Source organism: Cyprinus carpio, chromosome B5 (genome assembly GCF_018340385.1).
Source record: "Cyprinus carpio isolate SPL01 chromosome B5, ASM1834038v1, whole genome shotgun sequence".
Classification (NCBI taxonomy): Eukaryota; Metazoa; Chordata; class Actinopteri; order Cypriniformes; family Cyprinidae; genus Cyprinus; species Cyprinus carpio.
Window position 1 is genome coordinate 17,863,423 of NC_056601.1, and position 19,696 is coordinate 17,883,118.

The following is a 19,696-nucleotide window of genomic DNA, read 5'->3' on the forward strand; positions in this document are numbered from 1 at the left end:
GATTTCAATGCCAGAGAAAGATAACAGGAAACAATGAAACATCACAACATCCCTGATGTTATAATCCTGGATCAGTTTCTGCCAAGCTGTCTGCACCATCCTAACAAACACAAACACAAAATCCTCCATAACTCAAGGTTAAAACCAGCAGAAAAACCTAAAGTGAGAACAGACTCAACACTGTCATTCATCACTGCTGCCACTGTTTATTCTCTTCACACATGCTGTTCTCAGAGCATGTCTGTTTCTTTCTGACAATGAAATGAGAGGAATAAGTGCAATAACAGACAGTGTAACTACGCTATCTGGCTATAAAGTGTGGATTTCTCCATTGACAGTTATTTAAAGTTAGAAGTGCATTCACTTTTTGGACTTTTTGGTTTTGTTTTGTTTTGTTTTTTATCACAGGAAAAATCTGCATTTTAAAATATATTAAAAACACAAAGCAGTTCTTTAAGTTTTAATAATATTTTGCAATATTACAAATAAATGCAGCCTTGAAGCGCAGCTTTAAAAAAACAAATCATACTGACCCCAAACTTCTAATATTTCATTACAGTGTAGTAAATCCTTCATACTTTACAGACAGAAAAATATTAGGTCAGTACTGCCAATACTTGAATATTTACTCATATTTAAATATTTGCTAAGTAACACTTCACAATAAGGTCACATTTATCTTAAGTTATCTTGTTTGTTAGATAACATGAACTGACAATGATCAATACGTTTTTCACTATTTATTAATCTGTTAACCATTTTTCCTTCTTTATTATATTAGTTACAGTACATTAACTGCCATTTAAACTTATTGTAAAGTGTTATTTTCTTTTATTTTCAAAAACTTCCAAAAATTACAAAATGTGATTAGGATTATGTAATTGAAAATTATTATGAAAATCTAATTTACATGAAGAAAAGCAGCACATTTACTCCAATATGGCACATTCAAAAGGAAATTAATCTACAGTACGAAGAACAGATTCAACATCTCAAATGTCAGAATATAACCTGCTTAAATTGTTCAGATTCAGTCAGATTTCCTGAATAGAAAGTATGTGTGTCTGTTCCAAACAACCCGTCTGTGTTTTGGGCTGTGGTTTGTTTATAATCCACAAAAACTTTAGCAACATTAGCATTACTATGATCTTTCAGGGTCACAATGTCACATTAGCTATATTATCTGTTTAAATTAGGCATAAGAAAATAATAAAATGAACTACAGTGATTATTATTATAAACAGGGAAGACCTAAATCTAGTCCAGCATTCATTGCTGTGGCCAATGGCTGAGCTGAAGACTGTAATTAGCACAGAGCATGTGGAAATCCTCCAGCAAAGCACATCCTGTTTAATTCGCCTAGATACAAACAGTGCAAATGGAAAGCAGCAGTGGTCACGACTTGTAGAGAGTGCTGGTTCGGTGCTCAATGATGATAAACATTGGAATGCTAATTTATGCAAGTCAATGCAGAAGCCAGATAAAACAGAGAAATGTTTGTGTTTGAAAGTAAAACTTGCGAAATATATGCAAAGTATAATTTTAGCTATTCAAATTTCAAACAATACATGGATGAATAATTTTAATCTCAGATGAGTATTCTATTATACAGTGGGTGGAGGAAAGCGCAAAATTTCTCCTCTCAAGGATTACTCAGGATTTCTCTCAAGGGAGCGTATGACTGACTGTATGACTCACACAGAGCAGAATCTAGAGTCTCGAGGGCAGGTGAGGTCCTGCCGAGGTCTTCGCTCATTATTTTAGCGTGTGTGTCTATTTGGGTAAGTCAAAAAGAGAGAGACAGAGGGCGTATGAACAGATCTGCTGCACCATCCATCAGCCTCTAATGAGACCAATACTGCTCCAGCCTGTCCCTCTGCCATTCAGAAGCACTAATGCCCGTCCTCTCACATGACACCGCAGCAGGTCTGGAGTAATGGGCAGGAATGTAGACTCATCCTCTGGTGAACTCAAGGCTCTGCTGTTGTCTGCCGAGATGCACATGAGTCAAGTTGGCCAGAGCAGAAGACCTATTTAGACCTGACTATTTTTGCTTGTTCGCTCTGCAAATTATCTCTCTCAGATTTAGAAAAAGTTTCATGCTAGCATAACAAAAAGGGGGCGCTAGAGATTCAAACTATGATTTAAATTACAAACCTTCACTATGATTTTGCTTAAGGTGTAAAATTAAAGGGACAGGTCATCCAAAAATCAACATTGTCAACATTGGCTCCCAAAAATCAGACCTCAAAACATCTTTGATTTTCAACATAAAGTAATTCATACAGGTTTTGAATGACCCAAGGACAAGCAAATAATGATGCAATTTTCATTTTGGGGTGAATTATCCCTTTAAGTAACATTATGAATTTTACATTGATTTGAATATACATTGTAATAGGCCATTCAGTTTCCTAAAGCCATTAGGCTAATTTAGACTCAAGAATGTGTCAGCTTTATTTACATTTATTATTATGTAAAAATATTTTACAATTTCTGTATGGTATGAATTAAAATGGGAATATTATTTAATCACACTACCAGTTAAAAAATGACTAAAACATACTACAATATACGTCCACAATATATCTTATCACATCAGTTTCAAACAATTAAATTAATTAATTAATTTATTTGTTTATTTAATTTCTTTCACTGGAAAATACAGAGCAAAATAAATAGTTAAATAAATTATATTTCTTTCCTTTTTTAATGACTTTTGTTAAACCTACAAATTAATAACTTCTTTGAATAAAACTAGTTCATTTAAATGTCACCTGCTGAAATTTGACAGTTAATGTTTGGTGGCAAAATGCTACAATACAAAAGGAGCTCAACAGAACCTCAGAAATGTTAAAAATTCAGGTCACACAGGAAAAAGAACTTACATAAATGTGGTAAAAAGGTCACATACCTCCTCTGTCCCTGATGGCCAGATTATTGCCCTTCTTCAACACAATGTCCAGCTGATACATTCCTGGCTTTGACGGGGGAGGAAGTTCTTCATTACTTGGCTCCACAATATTGATGCCCTACAGGAGGAGAGGAAACAGTAAGATGGTCAGACAGACCTATGTACACACTGCACCAAAATCTCATGCACATACTTCAGGAAATCTATACCCAGTTTAATGCTTAATGTTATGAAGACTTAGAACATGAAGTGTTGGTACATCAGCTTCTCCCACCAATACAGTGCAGCGCAATATAATAGAAATAGCTCTTCTTCAAGGCTCCCTCTCTTAACTGTAAGATACAGTAGCAGAGAGAAGAAAGGACGTTTGTATTTCACTCTGCCCTCACAGTTGCATAATCATTCTGCCTCTACCATCCCAAATGCAGACCTCACAACCTTGAGATGTTCAAAAAAGCCACAGTCCTCACTTGCCTTGCCTTCTGAGAAACTTCAGACTACAGTTCTGTGAAGGTCTGGAAATGTAAATTCTCTGCTAATGTTGTTGTAATAAGATTATTTAACAGTTACTCTGCCTCTGAGCAGGTCATCAGACCTTGACAAATTATCAAAGAAAAACATTAAATCCCGATTAAACTGCAACAGAAGATAGAATGCTAATTTACTGAAGACTGTAGGGCTAACCATTAGCAGCTGTTTGATTTCCACTGTTTTTTTTTTTTCATTATTAAACACGGAGCTAGTTTGTTACTCAACAAGAACTTCTTATTATCCAAAGCTTCTTAGTTTCCAGTATTTACCACTGAGACAGTCTGCCTCTATAAGTCTTCACTTTACACACCCTGCACGATCAGAGGCATATGAAATCTGCACATTTATATTAAAACAACATTAACTCTGCAAATTTCCATTAAAGCGCTGTCACCAGTTTCTTGTAATAAGAAATATGCAGTGTACTACGGGGTGTATGCTAATAAACGTGACTTAAGGAGATGTTAGTGCACAGTAATAAATTACTTTACTGCTTTATACCCTCATAGGATTTTAGGAACAGTTTGTGATGACTTGGCAGTAATTCTTAAAGCATGTACACCCACACACACTTGCGCATCTAAACACCAATACACACACACAAGCATTCACAATATGAAACACTAAATAAAACTGCTGATTAGCTGGCAATGTAACATAATGTGCTGTTAGTATCTTTTTACACATTAAATGAAATGAAAAGAAATTTAATTTAATTAAAAAAATAAATAAATAAATAAATAAAAATGTAAAAAAAAAAATGTAAAAAATAAAATAAAATAAAATCTTGAATATTACTTTTGAAAAATGCAGTGGGGTAAAAAACTGAAACCACAAATAAAATTATAATTTATCAAATGAATGAAAAATCCCCCCTTATGCCAAAGTCATGCAGGCCATTTTTTATCCTGGCAAAGTACTGTAAATAATTAGCCAATAAGCAGCAAAAGGTTTGACTACTAAAAACTGTCCACAAACGTATCATAACAAAGGTAATCAAAGGAGGAAGAGGAGACAAAGCAAAATAGAAAGTGAGAGACACAATCCTGCAGTGCAGAAACAAAAACATTCATTTACTCGCTGCCAAGAGGAATTTATTTTCCTATTTTTTTTCTTTATGCTTCATAAGAAAGAGTTCATCTCTAATAAAACAGCACCCTGACACTACTGTCACTCAACAAACACTGGTTATTATTCAGTCTTAAAAAAATGACAAGAAGTTTGGAAAGTAATTGTGCCCTCAGCTCCTTGTTATTGTTGTGTTTGGAAATTTCATTTCAGTTTCAATTTGCTCATTATGACAGATTTCTAGCGTCTAGCCATAGTTGGCTTCAGGAGTATTGGGGATATGAGACAAACGGGGGCATCAAAATTCTTTGAGTCACACTCTATTATTAAGCATTAGACAATGACAGAGCCCAACACTTTTTTAAATTATTATGTAATGTTATAAAGCAGAACATAACTGGGTGATATGGTAAATGAGTCATTTATTATCCACTGCAAACGGACATGACTGAATTTGTACATTACATGAAAATGTGGACTTGCAAGTCTATGATTCACACTCACATAATGTTATTGTGTTATTGTATAAACATTAAATTACATTATGGTTAGGGAAATATTTCAGAAGCAACCACACACAAAAAATATATATTGCACAATATAGTGCACAAAAAATATATATATTAATGAATATTTAAAAACAAACTGATCTCTGCTGAGAATTAAATCTGCATGTTTCAGGATTGTGTAATCACACAAACAAATAAGAAATATTATGTGAATTCCCTATTTATTATGTCTCCATATATGCTTTATTAATTTCACATGATAATACTTAAAGTCATTTACAAAAGCATAAAGATGTTTTTTTTACTGGTTTAAATGCAATTTTGAGTAGATTATTTAGTCCTTTGGTTGGTGTGTTTAGCAGTTTAATGTAGACACTGGCATAAATTTCAGCTTACAACATTTAGTTAACTTACTCCTAAGGTCAGTCTTCATTATTAGCTGACACACCTGTGGGTTTCTGCTGAGTGCATCATTTAATAGAGAAACACACGAATGCAGGTTAACCTTTAGATGATACGGTTGTCCTTATAAGTCACAACAGACTGCATCTCTCTAAATAAAAAAAAAAAGTAATAAAATTATTCATCTGCCTCAAACAAATTTCTGCCATAAATACGTTCAAATGTGCTGCTACTGTTATACAAATATATTATTTCCTTTTCTGAAATATATGAACATAATCCTCTTTCCTAAATGCAAACATCAGGTGACACAGCTGTGTCCATTTGCAAGAGCTGAGCTTCTTTATTCTTATCTTAGAGTAACCTGGCTAGACAATAATCCAAAATCAACTGAAACAATATCTTTGAAATCTACATGTAGGTGTGTGTAGGCAAAGCTGTCTGAACAGGCCAGAACAAACTCTAAAACCATACTCTATCACAATTTACTGATATTTATATTGCTGGACTATTGTTGCAGTTTGAGAGGCGGTAAATTGATTCCTATTGGACCTATTTTTGTTATGTGCACAAAACACATTACTCATAGAGTCAATATTGTCAAAAGCACCTACAAAATTAACATTTACTACACTCTTAAAAATAAAGATGCTTCACGATGCCATAGAAGAACCTTTTTTGTCTAAATGGTTCCATAAAGAACCTTTAACATCTGCAGAACCTTTCTGCTTCACAAAAGTTTTTTTGTGGCGAAAGAAGGTTCTTTAGATTATAAAAAGGTAAGAAAGAGGTGGTTCTTTAAAGAACCTTTGACTGAATGGTTCTTTGTGGAACCAAAAATTGTTCTTCTATGGCGTCGCTGTGAAGAACCTTTTAAGTACCTTTATTTTTAAGAGTGTAAATAGTATGACCATCCATAAAGGTAAACAAAAGCTCTTTCTCTTACCTTTCGCTTATGTCTCTCCAGGGTCAAAAAGCATTTAACAGAACTGTTCAGAGCTTTGCATAATAAGCGTCTCTTATGAATAAGTGATGACGGTGATGAAGTTTCATCCTCTGAAGCCTTACATACAGTAAAGAGCTTATAATGACCAGGATGTAGGATATTCCACTCCACAGCTAAATAGACATCATTTCGCTGGAGAGATGGCTCAGGGAAGAGAGAGGTCAGAAGTGTCGGTACGGTATGATGGGAAAGTAAAAAGAAGACGTTTTTGAGAAATATACCAAGAACTGAAATTTTAATTATTATTATTATTTTATTTTTTTCAGTTTGTCCCCAAAATAATGTCTATTTAAGTCAAACGGATAAATGATTATTATTATTATTATTATTATTATTATTATTATTATTATTATTATTATTATTATTATTACAACTAATAATAATAATAATTTTTATCATTATTATTATTTTAGATTATACTATTATTATTAAAATAGAAACTAATCTGATATTTTAACATTCTTTCTTAGGCCTAAATTATTTAAAGAAACCGGAAAAAACACTTATTCTGCCTTTCAGTGAATTTATTATTATTATTATTATGAATAATAATATTATTATTATGTACCAAAAATAATGACTATTGGTAGGTCAAACTATTTATTTATTTAGTTATTTATTTATGGGGGTTGTCTTGTTGCAAAATGAACAACCCTTTGTTGATGTAATTTGCTTGTAAATATATTTAACATCCTCCATCTATAAGAACGGAGTAGCCAAACAAACATCCAAAGTGAGATTAAGTCATCATCCCTGCATGCCTGATCTCTGCTGTGTATATGAGACTGCCAGCTCAGTTTACAAAATGTCATTGTAATGGTTCTCTCATCACCATGTTTCAGTGGTTAACTGGTAAAAGTTTAATAACACTGGTGATTGATGTGAAATATGTGAAATCATGGGAGCTTCTTCACAGAGTTATTTTCCATTGCATGGCAGTTCATCACAGTGTTAAGTTGTGTATAGGTGGAGCAGCATGAAATAATAGATGTGCTCTTATTTGGCTGTGGAGGACAGATTTGTTTATTTCCACACACTGCAGGTGGCAAGAGATAAATTGCATTTGCATTGGTGTCTTTTTTTTTTTAAAGGTTAGCCGAGAGTGGTTCAGATGTAGGTCATGCTAGTGGAGGTGTACAGAGACACAGGATAGTTCACCCAAAATTAAAATTCTGTCATCATTTACTCACAGTTATTTTGTCCTAAACCCGTACGATGTTATTTCCTCTATAGAACACAAAAGGAAAAGCATGGATTCATTGAAAATTAGAGATGACCACAGCTGTCAAGCACCAAAACAGATTAGGCTATAGGCCTATTCCACAGCTTTCTGAAGCCATAAGATAACTTTGTGAGAACAGACTTTAAAATAAGCGGTTCACTAAAGCTCTCAAATCTTATTAACATTTGCATATTCAAATACTGTATGGCTCATCAAGATTTGTCATTTCAGGTTAGACAGCAGTAAAGCAGTACTGATTCTTGTGTGTCCTGTAACAGATCATGACATTGCAAATGTTACTATATACAAAACACACAAAGCTATTCAATGACTTCACAGGACTTGTAATAAAGTGTCTGTCATATGGACTACTTTCATGGCACTTTTATTTTACTAAACAGGCACTGGTCATCATTCGCTTTCATTTACGTGCATGGAAAAGAGCAGCATGAACATCCTATTGAATATCAATACCAACGTTTCAACACACTTGCCTGGACGTTTCTAGTGTGTTTGAAGACTTTGATTAGTTTGTTCAGGTGTGTTTAATTAAGATTGGAGCTAAACTCTGCAAGACAGCAGCCTCTGAGGAACTAGTTTAGACTAAAAAACTTATTGTGATGCATATCTGTTTCATGCTGGGTTGAACGAAAAACAGGAATATGATGAAAATAACGTATCAAAAGTCATTTAATTACCCACTAAAAGTACATCAAGCAGGCAGACCAACAAAACACAACCTCTAACATAGACATGACCGGACAAGAGGGAACTGAAAAGACTTCAACTTAAATACAAAGCAAATTAGGATAATAATGATAAATACATATGCAGATCAAATGAATCATCAAAACAACTGAATAGTGGTGGGAAAATCTAACAAAGGAATATGGAAACTAAAGAATACAAACTAAATGTCCATGAACTAACTGAACATATGTGACAATTTGTCGGTCATAATAAAACCAGTATGAAACTGAATGTGTTCAAAATACACAATAACTAGGTTTAAATTTATATTTTAACCATGTTCTTACTTTTTAACTGAGTAGTTGTTTTCACAATCAGCAGATTTATGCTGATTGTAAGCTATTTGAATAAATGTACATAGATGCAAATAGTTAATAATAAACTATAATATTATAGTACATGCCTAAAAACATTCTTTTATGATTAATGTTGTTTATTTCCAAAAGAAACAGACCTGCTATATAGAAACCCACAATAACACCAGTAAAATTGCAAATGAAGATGCAGTATTGCATATCAGAGCTTCACAAGAGTAACATCACCAAACACTGCACTTAAAGGAAAATTGCCCCATTAAACATGGGTTTCAAGTACTGAATGGATTCCTAGTATAACTGACCCATGATCCTTTGTAAATGCAGCTATTTTCCATACAAACAGTGTAGGTCACAGGGCCATCAATAGTCCAATTATCACTTTTCTAGCCTGAGCACAGTTTCCCATGCTTTTTTATATCTTTACAAAGACCTAAAATCATTTGAGGTTTACACCTACTGGCCATTAGTATTAAATGAATAGTACAACCTAAAGGCTACCATTAAAAATGACACGATCTGTCACCTCTTCTATTATATTCAATGTTCATCATCACAAGCAGCAACCAGTTAAATTTTTTCAGATTATTTTGTGTAGGCATTTCATTATGTATGCAATTCTCCTGTCAAAAGACTGGCATTATTAAACATTCATGTGGAAAACAGAAGAAAAAAAATGTTCTAGAAAGCAAAAGAATTGCAAGGTGGAGTTATCACGTTAACTCAGTGAATAGGATTTAAACCAATCCATTTTCAACAAGGAGCCTTTTCAGCTGTTTTTTAAAGCATTTGTGAAACTATACCTATTTGAAACCATAATTGAAACCATTTTCAGCAGGAAGACAGAGGGAAGACAGAGGTTAACTAAAAAAGCAATAGCAACATTTTCCAGATTTCTGGAACCCAATAATTGTACCAAGTACAAAGTGACTCCAAGTGCTCTCTTGAATGCATTGCAATCTTCTTTTCACTTTACAGAGATAGATAAAGTCTAAAGGTAATGCAATCTCTCCTCTGTTAAATAAAAAAAGGAGTCACATGCCAGGGCAAAACACTCACTCACACCTCAAGATTCAGTCAAAGCCTTTGAAAACTTCTAAATGGGTTGGAAATTACATAAAACACTTAAGTGGGTTAAACCACATTTTTTATAGATTTTTAGCTATCACCTATATAAAAGTATAACCAGTACACAATAATATAAAAACCACTTTTAACCCTAAACGTTTAGCCTTTGGTAAAATAACAGAATGCAAAGTTTTGAATATGGCACAAGAGTGGCATTTAAATGTTGTTCAAGCATTCTGATGATCAAATTTGCTAGAGTGGTGTTTCCATATGAGAAAGTGTAACATATGCTCATAAAGCATTGTATATCTCTTGGCTAATAAAGTTAAGCAATTGAAAAGTTTCTACAGTAAAAAAAAAAATGCATCAGATAAGCAAAGGCTTGCTGAGAAAGCCTCTGTAGATCAATCTTAACATCAATGAAACTAAATAGCTTTCAGAACTCTTCCAATGCACCCTAGTTTATGAACTACATTATTCACATTTATGGTTTCATTTTGAAGCTTCGCTCTCCATCACACTGAAAGCCACTGTATTTGTTTCGCACTTTTACAGCACAGGGAAAGAAGTCATTTATCATTTGCAGGATTGTTACGTCCACACACACACACACACACACACACACACAAACGCATACTTGTGCTGCACATACACTTTGTTTGTGATCATCCACTGAATGATCCATCCATTTAGCAGCAGGTCTTTTCATCCAGCCACAGGCTCTAAAATCACATCTGCTTATTGGCAGTAAGTAAACCAATAATAGACTGCAACAAAGCCAGCACTGTGTATTGAACTATATGTTCAGCTAAAAACAGTGAAACAAGTTAGTCAAGAACAAAAAAGCAACAAAGAGCATGAAGGCAGGAATAATAGCTATGCTAACCACTGAAAAATAAAAAAGGTACATTTAAGGTACATCTCTTGAGGTACAAAACACAATTTGAACATAAAGTAGCATATTTGAAGAAATGCACATGCTGGATACTATCATGTTACGGATTGCACAAAAGGTGCACTAATGATGAAAGTATGTGAAATTTTTACAAGAATACTTCCTTAGGACAAACTGGAGCTCAAACTAGTAAAATACAGAAGAATGCATACAATGAATGAAAACATTATTATAAATATCATAAATATTTGTATATCACTATACCATCAACATTTATAAATACCATTTAGCTTTGAAAACCAGTTCAGAAGTGAAATCTACAGTATCATACCAAGGCAGATTTTTTCAGCAATTTAAGCTAAAGCAGCTCTTCTGTGTGACCGGACCAGATGGGCTAGCCTTCGATCACCAAGTGCATCACTGAGCCTTGGGCACACATGACCCTGGCACTGGTTCAGCGGCTGTCCTTCCTTGCACCATTTTTGGCAGGTAGAAACCACTGCATACCAGAAACACCCACAAGACTTGCCACAAGACGCTCTGACTCAGTTGTGCAGCCATCACTATTTGGCCCTTGTCAAAGTCACTCAGACCTTTTCGCTTTCCCATTTTCCCTGCTTCCAACCCATGACTGTTTACTTGCTTTCTAATATATCCCTCCTCTTGACAGGTGCCATTGTTACTATATAACCAATGTTATTCACTTCACCTGTCAGTGATTTTAGTACTGCAGCAGATCAGGACCAAAAACATCCTTCACTGGATATCTACCCATGCAACAGTCACTTAAATTCAGGCACCGGCATTTGCTGCAAAACAATATGTCATATACTGTATATATATACAGTATAATACATCAACAGCCACAACAAACCAGGCTTAAATTGCTAAAGGATGCTAAATATGTCAAAGCTCCAGTAGTCCCTGAGGACGTCTTTGTGTAATTATCTAGAACATATGGGAATGTTTCATGCAGCAATGGAGCGAGATCCAGTCCAACGCCTACCCAGAATTGTGAGCTACGGGAAGCTCTACTCCAGCCTCAGCCCACTCAGCCTTAACCCATCAGGGCTGGCGAGCTTGTTCCATCAGCAGCTATTTCTGTCAGACCCATGCAAGCAGAGACTGGTTGAGCTGAAGCAGAGGCACTGTGGGGTTTTATAAACTCCGTACAGCACAAATGAATCCACAGGGCCCTTTATCATGCTGCTTATGTAACGCTTCTCCGTTTGCCAACAGAGAAGTGCTACAATTACAGAGCGGATAATCAAAGTGGCCCCCAGCATGGTGGTGGATGAAAGAAATTTCACGCAAATTATGTTAAGTGAAAAATGGACAGTAAATCCTGAAATTAACCCACAGAAAATATACTCACGGAAATCGAGTGAGTCAGATGTCAAGTAGTTTGATGATGTGGCTAATATTAAACCCACATGCACTTGAGAACAATATTGTTCTCATAAATGTGTGAGGATAAAAAGCCATATCATCTGATGACTAAAAGACAACACGTAACTTACTATCACATTTGTTTTACCTTTTCCTGATCCCTCTGGCAAAAAAAAAAAAAAAAAAAAAAGGAAATGTTTCTGTGATAAAAAAAAAAAATGAGTCATGCTCTAAATGAATCTGTGTGAAAGTTGTTTTCTCTTAAAAGACTTGAAGGGTTTGGTTCTGATGAGTCATGATCTCTCCTCTGTATCATAATTTCACTACCTTTACCATTCTGACTACAAACACAACAGAAGTGTCTCCTGACTGGCAGTTAGAAAACAACAATTGATAAATAACATTGACTTACTGAGGGCAGATTCATGTTTTGAATCAAGTCTCTGATCTTAAGGCTGGAAAACACTTTTGTCTGAATTTCTCACCCAGTTTGAAGTCTGGAGAATAAAGCACTATACTGGAAGTAAGAGACAGTTTGCAGATATTTCTCAGAGTTGACAGATTTCACACACACACACACACACAAAATCCGTGTGAAAGAGATAAGCTCAGATCAATGAGGCATATAGTTCCAAAAAGAAATACAAACCCTGTGCTAATTGAAACAAAAAAGTTGACAAAAACCCTGAATCCAAGATATAACATTTATAAAAGCCAGTCATTTTTGGATTGGAACACCAAATTAGATAAAAGTTTTTCAGAAAATAACTCTTTTAAAAGTTGTGTAGTGTATTGTAGCTTTCATCAGCAAAATCTTAAGACTGGGATACAATACAAGTACTGTCCAAAACAGAGATCCTCTGACAGGGATATGAGCGAATTTAATCTAAAATTGCAAAGGAAGGCAAATATTAAGCAAAATATATAGCATAAAAAGTGTATTTACACGTTATTAGATAAATGTATTTATATAGAAATTTAAATTACAATTAATTATTTAAGTGTCTCACATAGACAGCATATCTGCAGCATGTAATTTACTATGAGACTTTAAGAAAAAGAAAGAAATTATATTCTTAAATCTTTAACAAATAATTGTTCTTGTATATGTCCTTCACAGTTTCCAACCTTGTATGGTTTTAATGGTTGTATTAAATAAGTTCATGTAACTGGTTGAAACCAAAGAAACACACTTGACCCTTTGGAGCCAGATGCTAATATGGCAAGTGAATGGATGGGATAGATCTGCTAATGAGGTTGAGGATAGAGTTAGAACTTCACTAATGACCCTGGACAGAAAAAAAAAAAAAAAACGAGGACATTCTGTGGCTCCTAATTAACTGTTGGGAAAAAATGATCACTCAGATTTTGCTCCATTCAAAGAGGAAATTGTCATAACCTGCATATAGGAATGAAGTCATTGTTGCTGTCAGAACAACATGTGAAGCTACCATTCATTCATTCATTTACCCATAACGTAACAGCAACAATGCATCTTTATGCTAAGAATAAAGTAATTTAAACAAAAAATACAACAAATAGACTTCTTGCAAAATAGTTGCTATTTGCAAAATAGTTTGATAGTTGCTAAAAACATTTTCAAAATTACTGATAAAACCTTGCAAAATCATTTATTAAGGAACTTTCTGAATAAAACTGTAGCCTATTAGCTTTAAAAACAGGTAAGTCCAATAAAATATGTTGCCATATAGGCAACTTATAGAAATTGAATATTGGTGACCCTTTGAATGAAATTTGTTTAACCCTGATTTTATTTGCCCTAACATTTGTGCTTATTTCAGTTACTTATAGCATTTTAATGGTTAAAATCTGATTAAACTGTATTGAGCACAAAATAATGCTACCATAAAATGTGAAAAGCATGTATCAAGTTTATGTGTGGTTTTAAGTCATTGAAATAAGTTCATAAACCACATACTAAACATGCTAAACATACTAACCACATAATAGTTGTTCACTTTTGACTACTGGATTTTGTTGACAAGAGTTTTTAGTACAAAATGATCAGAAAATCATTGATACTCATTCACAATAAAACATATATGGATTGAATTTTTGTGTCTTCAATAAGTAATATGACACCTTGTGTATTGTAAAGCTGCTACGGTAGTCACTTTGGATGTGACATTTAAGGATAGGTAAATTCTAAACCAGACAACAAAGAAGAACATCCCTTTTCCCGAACTAAGTAAAATCACATTTACTAAGTTTCAAGAAAAAAAAAAAAGCTTTTATAATCAAGGCTGATTCAGGTGAGCTCATCTGTGAATATGACTGATGAGGATAAAGAAGCCTGAAGGAAGAAGCTCAGGACATTTAATCAATGATGCACTCAGAGCCTAGAAAATAAGATGATACTAATGAAAAGTGTGAAACACTGCGGGAAATAATAAATGAGGGGAAGAGGTGACTGAATGGATTTCATGGTGGAGGATGGTTTGAGCGGATGCAGAAATAATTTTGTATGTAACATGAATCATCCTTTCCGAACTGTTCTTAATTATATCTGAAGATACAGCTGCCTGAAGTATGTGCTCAAAGCAGACCAACGTGCCCTTCTGAACTCCCCCTCAACAGCATTGTGGTCATTTGCTGGAGGTCTGATGACAATTAGCATGTTTTGGTGCTTCAGGGGAAGCTGGAAGTTTATCACAACAGGAACCATACCATTATCTACCATCAGTAATCAGGATAACAAGCAGTATGCATGCTTTTGATTCCACCAACTAAAGTCTGCAACTGAGAAAAACAGTATCTGAATGGCACAGCTATGAGTAGAGTAGCTATTTTAGACACAAATGCTCACCAAGGCTGCTTTATTTGATCAAAAACACAGTAAAAACACAAATATTGCAAAATATTCTACAATTTAAAATAACTGTTTTTTATTATCATTTTGATATATTAAAGTAACACTTTAGTATAGGGACCAATTCTCACTATTAACTAGTTGCTTATTAGCATGCCTTTTATTGACATATTGGCTGTTTATTAGTACTTATAAAGCACATATTCTGCATGACCATATTCTACATCCCTAATCCTGCCCAATACCTAAACTTAACAACTGACTTACTAACTATTATTAATTATTTTATTGAGGCAAATGTCGTAGTTAATGGTTTGTTAATAGTGAGAATTGGACCTTAAAATAAAGTGTGACCCACATCCTTCAGAAATTCATTATCAATGTTGTTTTTCTATAGAGTCTGTCAGATAAAGCAATAAAAACATTTGTGATATAGAAAATTACTTTTACCTCTACAATTGCTTGGGTACTTAAAAGAATACCATGGTATTACCACAATAACCCCCCCCCCCCCCCCCCAAAAAAAAAAAAAAGAAAGAAAAAATTAGGGAGAACACTGATAAAACAAATAAAAGAGAAAGCGTAACTTGATATTTATGTGAGTACTAATACATTTTTTTTTCCATTTTCCTTTTCTTCAGTCTGTGCACACTGCTGACAGGACTAAGTGGTGAGGGAATACACCTGGGGTGTCCTGGAAATCTATCCGAAAGCGGAAATAAGGGAATAACAAAGCTTTGTAGAACAAGAAGCCTTTAGATAAGGGCCACACACCAGGTGGTCCTTGAGGAGAAATGTTTAAACATTTTGACCAAGACAAGCTAGCGGTCATTTATTATAAACTGAAGGAGCTTCACTGAAGGCAAATATTCTGTACAAACAATTAAGTTCCAGAGACACAAGGAAAAAAAATCTGCATCTCCTCAAATCAAAGCCTACAACTAATTGGATTTTCTATATTACATTAAAACCAGTTAATTGTTGGCACATACTTTATCTAAATGACCAGATGATTTAGTTTGCAATCAAAGTGAGCCCAGACAACACTGGAGACTCCATCTCTGGAGAATATGCCACTTCCCAACCTGCTATTCGCTCACTTTAATCAATAAGTAATTTAGGCAGCAGCTTCAACAATCTTCAGCACATCAATCCATTTAGACAATAAAATATGTAACAAGCACTTACTGGAGCATGTATAAGACTTAATGACACCAAGACAACACTGTGAAAAGTAATATCATCAGCTACTCTGCTAATCCTACATGGTTAGTTCATTTGAACATCCACCATTAGTCAACAAACTCTTAGCCATGGATGGCTGAGAAGAGCATTTTGCCACCATTTAACCTCTGATGCTTTTATACCGTTGAATGCTTTTGGGAGACTGCAATCTCCCCAAGGTAATAATATAAGATGAGGAAAACTGGAAGCTACTACACCAGCATCAAGAACCTTTTACACAACTCTTGAAAACATGTCAACAAATGTAACCTTTAACTACATTTACAAGAAAAAAAAAATCATCCTAACAGTAAAGTAGATAAAACACTGGTTCTCTACCTTTTTGATTACATGGCCCCCTGTTGTCCACAACAATACTCAAAGGCCAAAGGCCAGAAATTAAACTGGAGGTCAATTCATGAAAAAAGAGGTGTCACCAACGCTAATAAATTCTCATGACTTTCCTGGTTTACTGGGTGAAGTCTAAGGATAACCTCTTTGCATGTGAAATGAGTAACAAACACTTACTTACAGGTTGTTGTTTTCCTGTCAGATCATTAAGATTTTAAATAGCAGCCTAAATAACATGTTCCTGGCAAAGTTTGGAGACCTTCTCCCACATCTACAGCAGCACATTATTAGCTATATACCACATGTAATAATAACATATTGTCATCTGGTAATAAAAGTGTCTAATCCACTTCTGTCTCATTACTTCACATAAGACCCCTTCAGTTTTTATCCATTATTAAGTGACTTTCCATAGTGAGTGAATTTCTCTGCACAGATTTCAACACAGCTCTCTCTGTCCACCTACAAACCATCAAATATTGATGCCAATAAACTCTTATGTAATCTTACACTGTTTCTGGAGCTGTTTCCTTCACTATGGCAACCTCAAGTGGAGTTTGCTTGTGCAACTACAACTAAACAATAAATATCTTGCATTCGAAATATCTAGGACACTGAATTAATGAGAACACTACAGAGCAGCTTTGATTTCCAATTAAAAGCTGTACTTCGAGTAATATATGATTTATATATGGCTGATCAACTCCAGAAGGGGGGCACTTTAAGCTAATTTCCCAAAACAGATATATAAGCCCCATAATTCTGAGTTGATAATGTTCCATATTTCCTTTTCAATTCATTTCTGCCCTAATATTGTAGTTCTGTAGATCCACAAGCGGGCCCTGAGGGAGCCGCCATCTATAATAGACTCCTGCCTCTGGCTACTGTGACTATTATAAACCTCCATTAAACCCCTCCAATCCCAATGTATCCACCCCTGACCCAGAGGCTCAGAGCACATGCCTAACCCACTTTCACCCTTCCGGAACCAGCTGCAGTGAGGAGGGCCAGCAGGTGGTGCCAGGGTGAGAGGACTGGTCTGGCTAATCCAGAGATGGACAGGCTCCAGATGGACAGACCGGGGTCAGTATGTGTTTGACCTGGGTGTGTGCAGATCCAGACCAAAGGGAACAGCTTATCATCACATGATTTGGTTGTATCATGCAGTATGAAGGACACCTTGGAGATCAAGAGGCTGTAGCTCTTCATTGGAGCCATATAATCAGACATTGGAATCTTTTCTAATGAGCAAGAGAGTAGAGAAGAGAGAAAGCTGATGAAACTGCGAGAGGAAAAAGCATGAGAGGAAGGTGAGGCTGTGGGAAGCAGGAGTCAAGCTAGCTTCTGCTCATGTCCTCCCACTGTCTAGTCCATAATATTTGGTGTAAATCGATGCACAAAGAACCTGCTTGTTGACATTATGTTTGTTGAGAGAGCATTTGTCATGAAACAGCTTCTTTTCAAGCACAATATCATATTTTTTATGCTATAAACATAAAAATACCAATTGTGTCTAAACACTCATGTCTATGGTATAGAGACCAAAATAAAGTAAACCTTTTGAAAGCAATTTGATGCTTTAAACAAAGATTATATCAGGTATCTAAATATTCAGCCTAAGCCTCCGCCTAATTTGCATCTCTGTTGGGAAAACAACTGGAGAAAGGCTAGCTGATTAGAAATATCTTTGCTCTGCCAAGATCTGACTCTTACACTGCACTGCAACATTAAAAAATGGTTACAGATATAGCAAAAATCACATCTCTTCTAGAATTCACCGGTTTTAAAAATATTTAAAATAAAATATAGAACACATATTATTATCTCTAGCACTTACCTATTAGTTTTATTTAGTGGTAAGTGTTTAGACAAAGGTAATATATTTTGTATATATATTTGTTTACTGTTTCATGCAAAGGTTTGGTCACCCCTCTGCGGCTGCATAATAATGTGCTCTCTCTGTATCAGAAAAGATGATAGTGATATGCCTTTCAGTTTCTGGATAACATGATGTTTTTCAGACAGAAATGCTTAGTGTAGCAGTACTGAGTTGTGAAATCAAATCAAAAGTTAAAAGGATATTTAAGGTAGCTGATTGCTAGTATTTCTTCTTCTTGATCTCTACAGTAGCAGAAACATGGGAACCTCAAAAGAACTCAGTATGACCTAAAAACTAGGGTGATTCATTACCATGAATTAGGAGAATGGTACAAAAAGTTATCACAAATGTTTAATGTTTGGGCAGCTGTGGCCTAATGGTTAGATATTTTTGGACTTGTAACCCAAAGGTTGCAGGTTCGAGTCTTGATGCTGGCAGGAGTTGTAGGTGGGAGGGAATGAATGAACAGCACTCTCTTCCACCTTCAATACCCATGGCTGAAGTGCCCTTAAGCAAGGCACTGAACCCCCAGTTGCTCCCCGGGCGCTGGATATATAGCTGCCCACTGCTCCAGGTGTGTGTTCACTGCTGTGTGTGTGCACTTGAATGGGTTAAATGCAGAGCACCAATTTCGAGTATGGGTTACCATACTTGGCAAATGTCACGACTTTCACTTTTCACTTTCACAAAAGTCTTAGTCTCCACAATGAGAAATATAGTTAGTAAATGGAAGGCCACGAGAACAGTCCTTGTGAAGGAAAGATGTGGGAGGCCAAGAAAAATACCTGAAAGGCAAGGCAAAGAATGGTTCGAAAGGTCAAAGATAAACCATAGACCACCTCCAAGAGCTCCAAGGACATCTTGCTGCTGATAATGTCATTTTATATTATTCCACAGTCCAGCACACTTTGCACAAGGAACAACTCAATAGAAGGGTGATGCGGAAAAAAGCCTTTTCTGCATACTGCCAACAAGCAGAGTTGTATGTAAAGGCTCATCATCAATAATGTCCTGTGGACAGATTAAACTAAGATTGAGTTATTTGGTCAAAACAAGGAGTGCTTTGCATGTTGGAAAAGAACACAGCATTCCCGGAGAAGAACCTGCTCCCTACTGTGAAATTTGGTGGAGGGTCCATCATGCTGTGGGGCTGTGGGGCAAGCACAGGTACTGGAGACCTTATCAGAGGGTTGCATGGATTCCACCCAGTATCAGCAGTTCTTAAGTACAATGTTCAAGAACCAGTTAAGAGGTTAAAGTTATGCCAATGTTGGTTGTTAAAGCTGAACAATGACACAAAAAGGGCCCTATGATTTCCGCGATGTGGAAATCACGGACAAAAGC

At 35.4% G+C, this 19,696-nt stretch overlaps 1 protein-coding gene across 6 annotated transcripts in view; it reads right to left on the reverse strand.

The window, feature by feature from the left end:
• Positions 1 to 19,696, reverse strand: part of mctp1a (multiple C2 domains, transmembrane 1a) — a 165,898-nt gene that overhangs the window by 93,340 nt on the left and 52,862 nt on the right. For all 6 annotated transcript variants that reach the window (XM_042724640.1, XM_042724642.1, XM_042724639.1 and 3 more), the window contains exon 2: positions 2,915 to 3,032. In XM_042724640.1, coding sequence (XP_042580574.1) covers positions 2,915 to 3,032 — 118 coding nt within the window. The remainder of the gene's footprint in view (positions 1 to 2,914; positions 3,033 to 19,696) is intronic.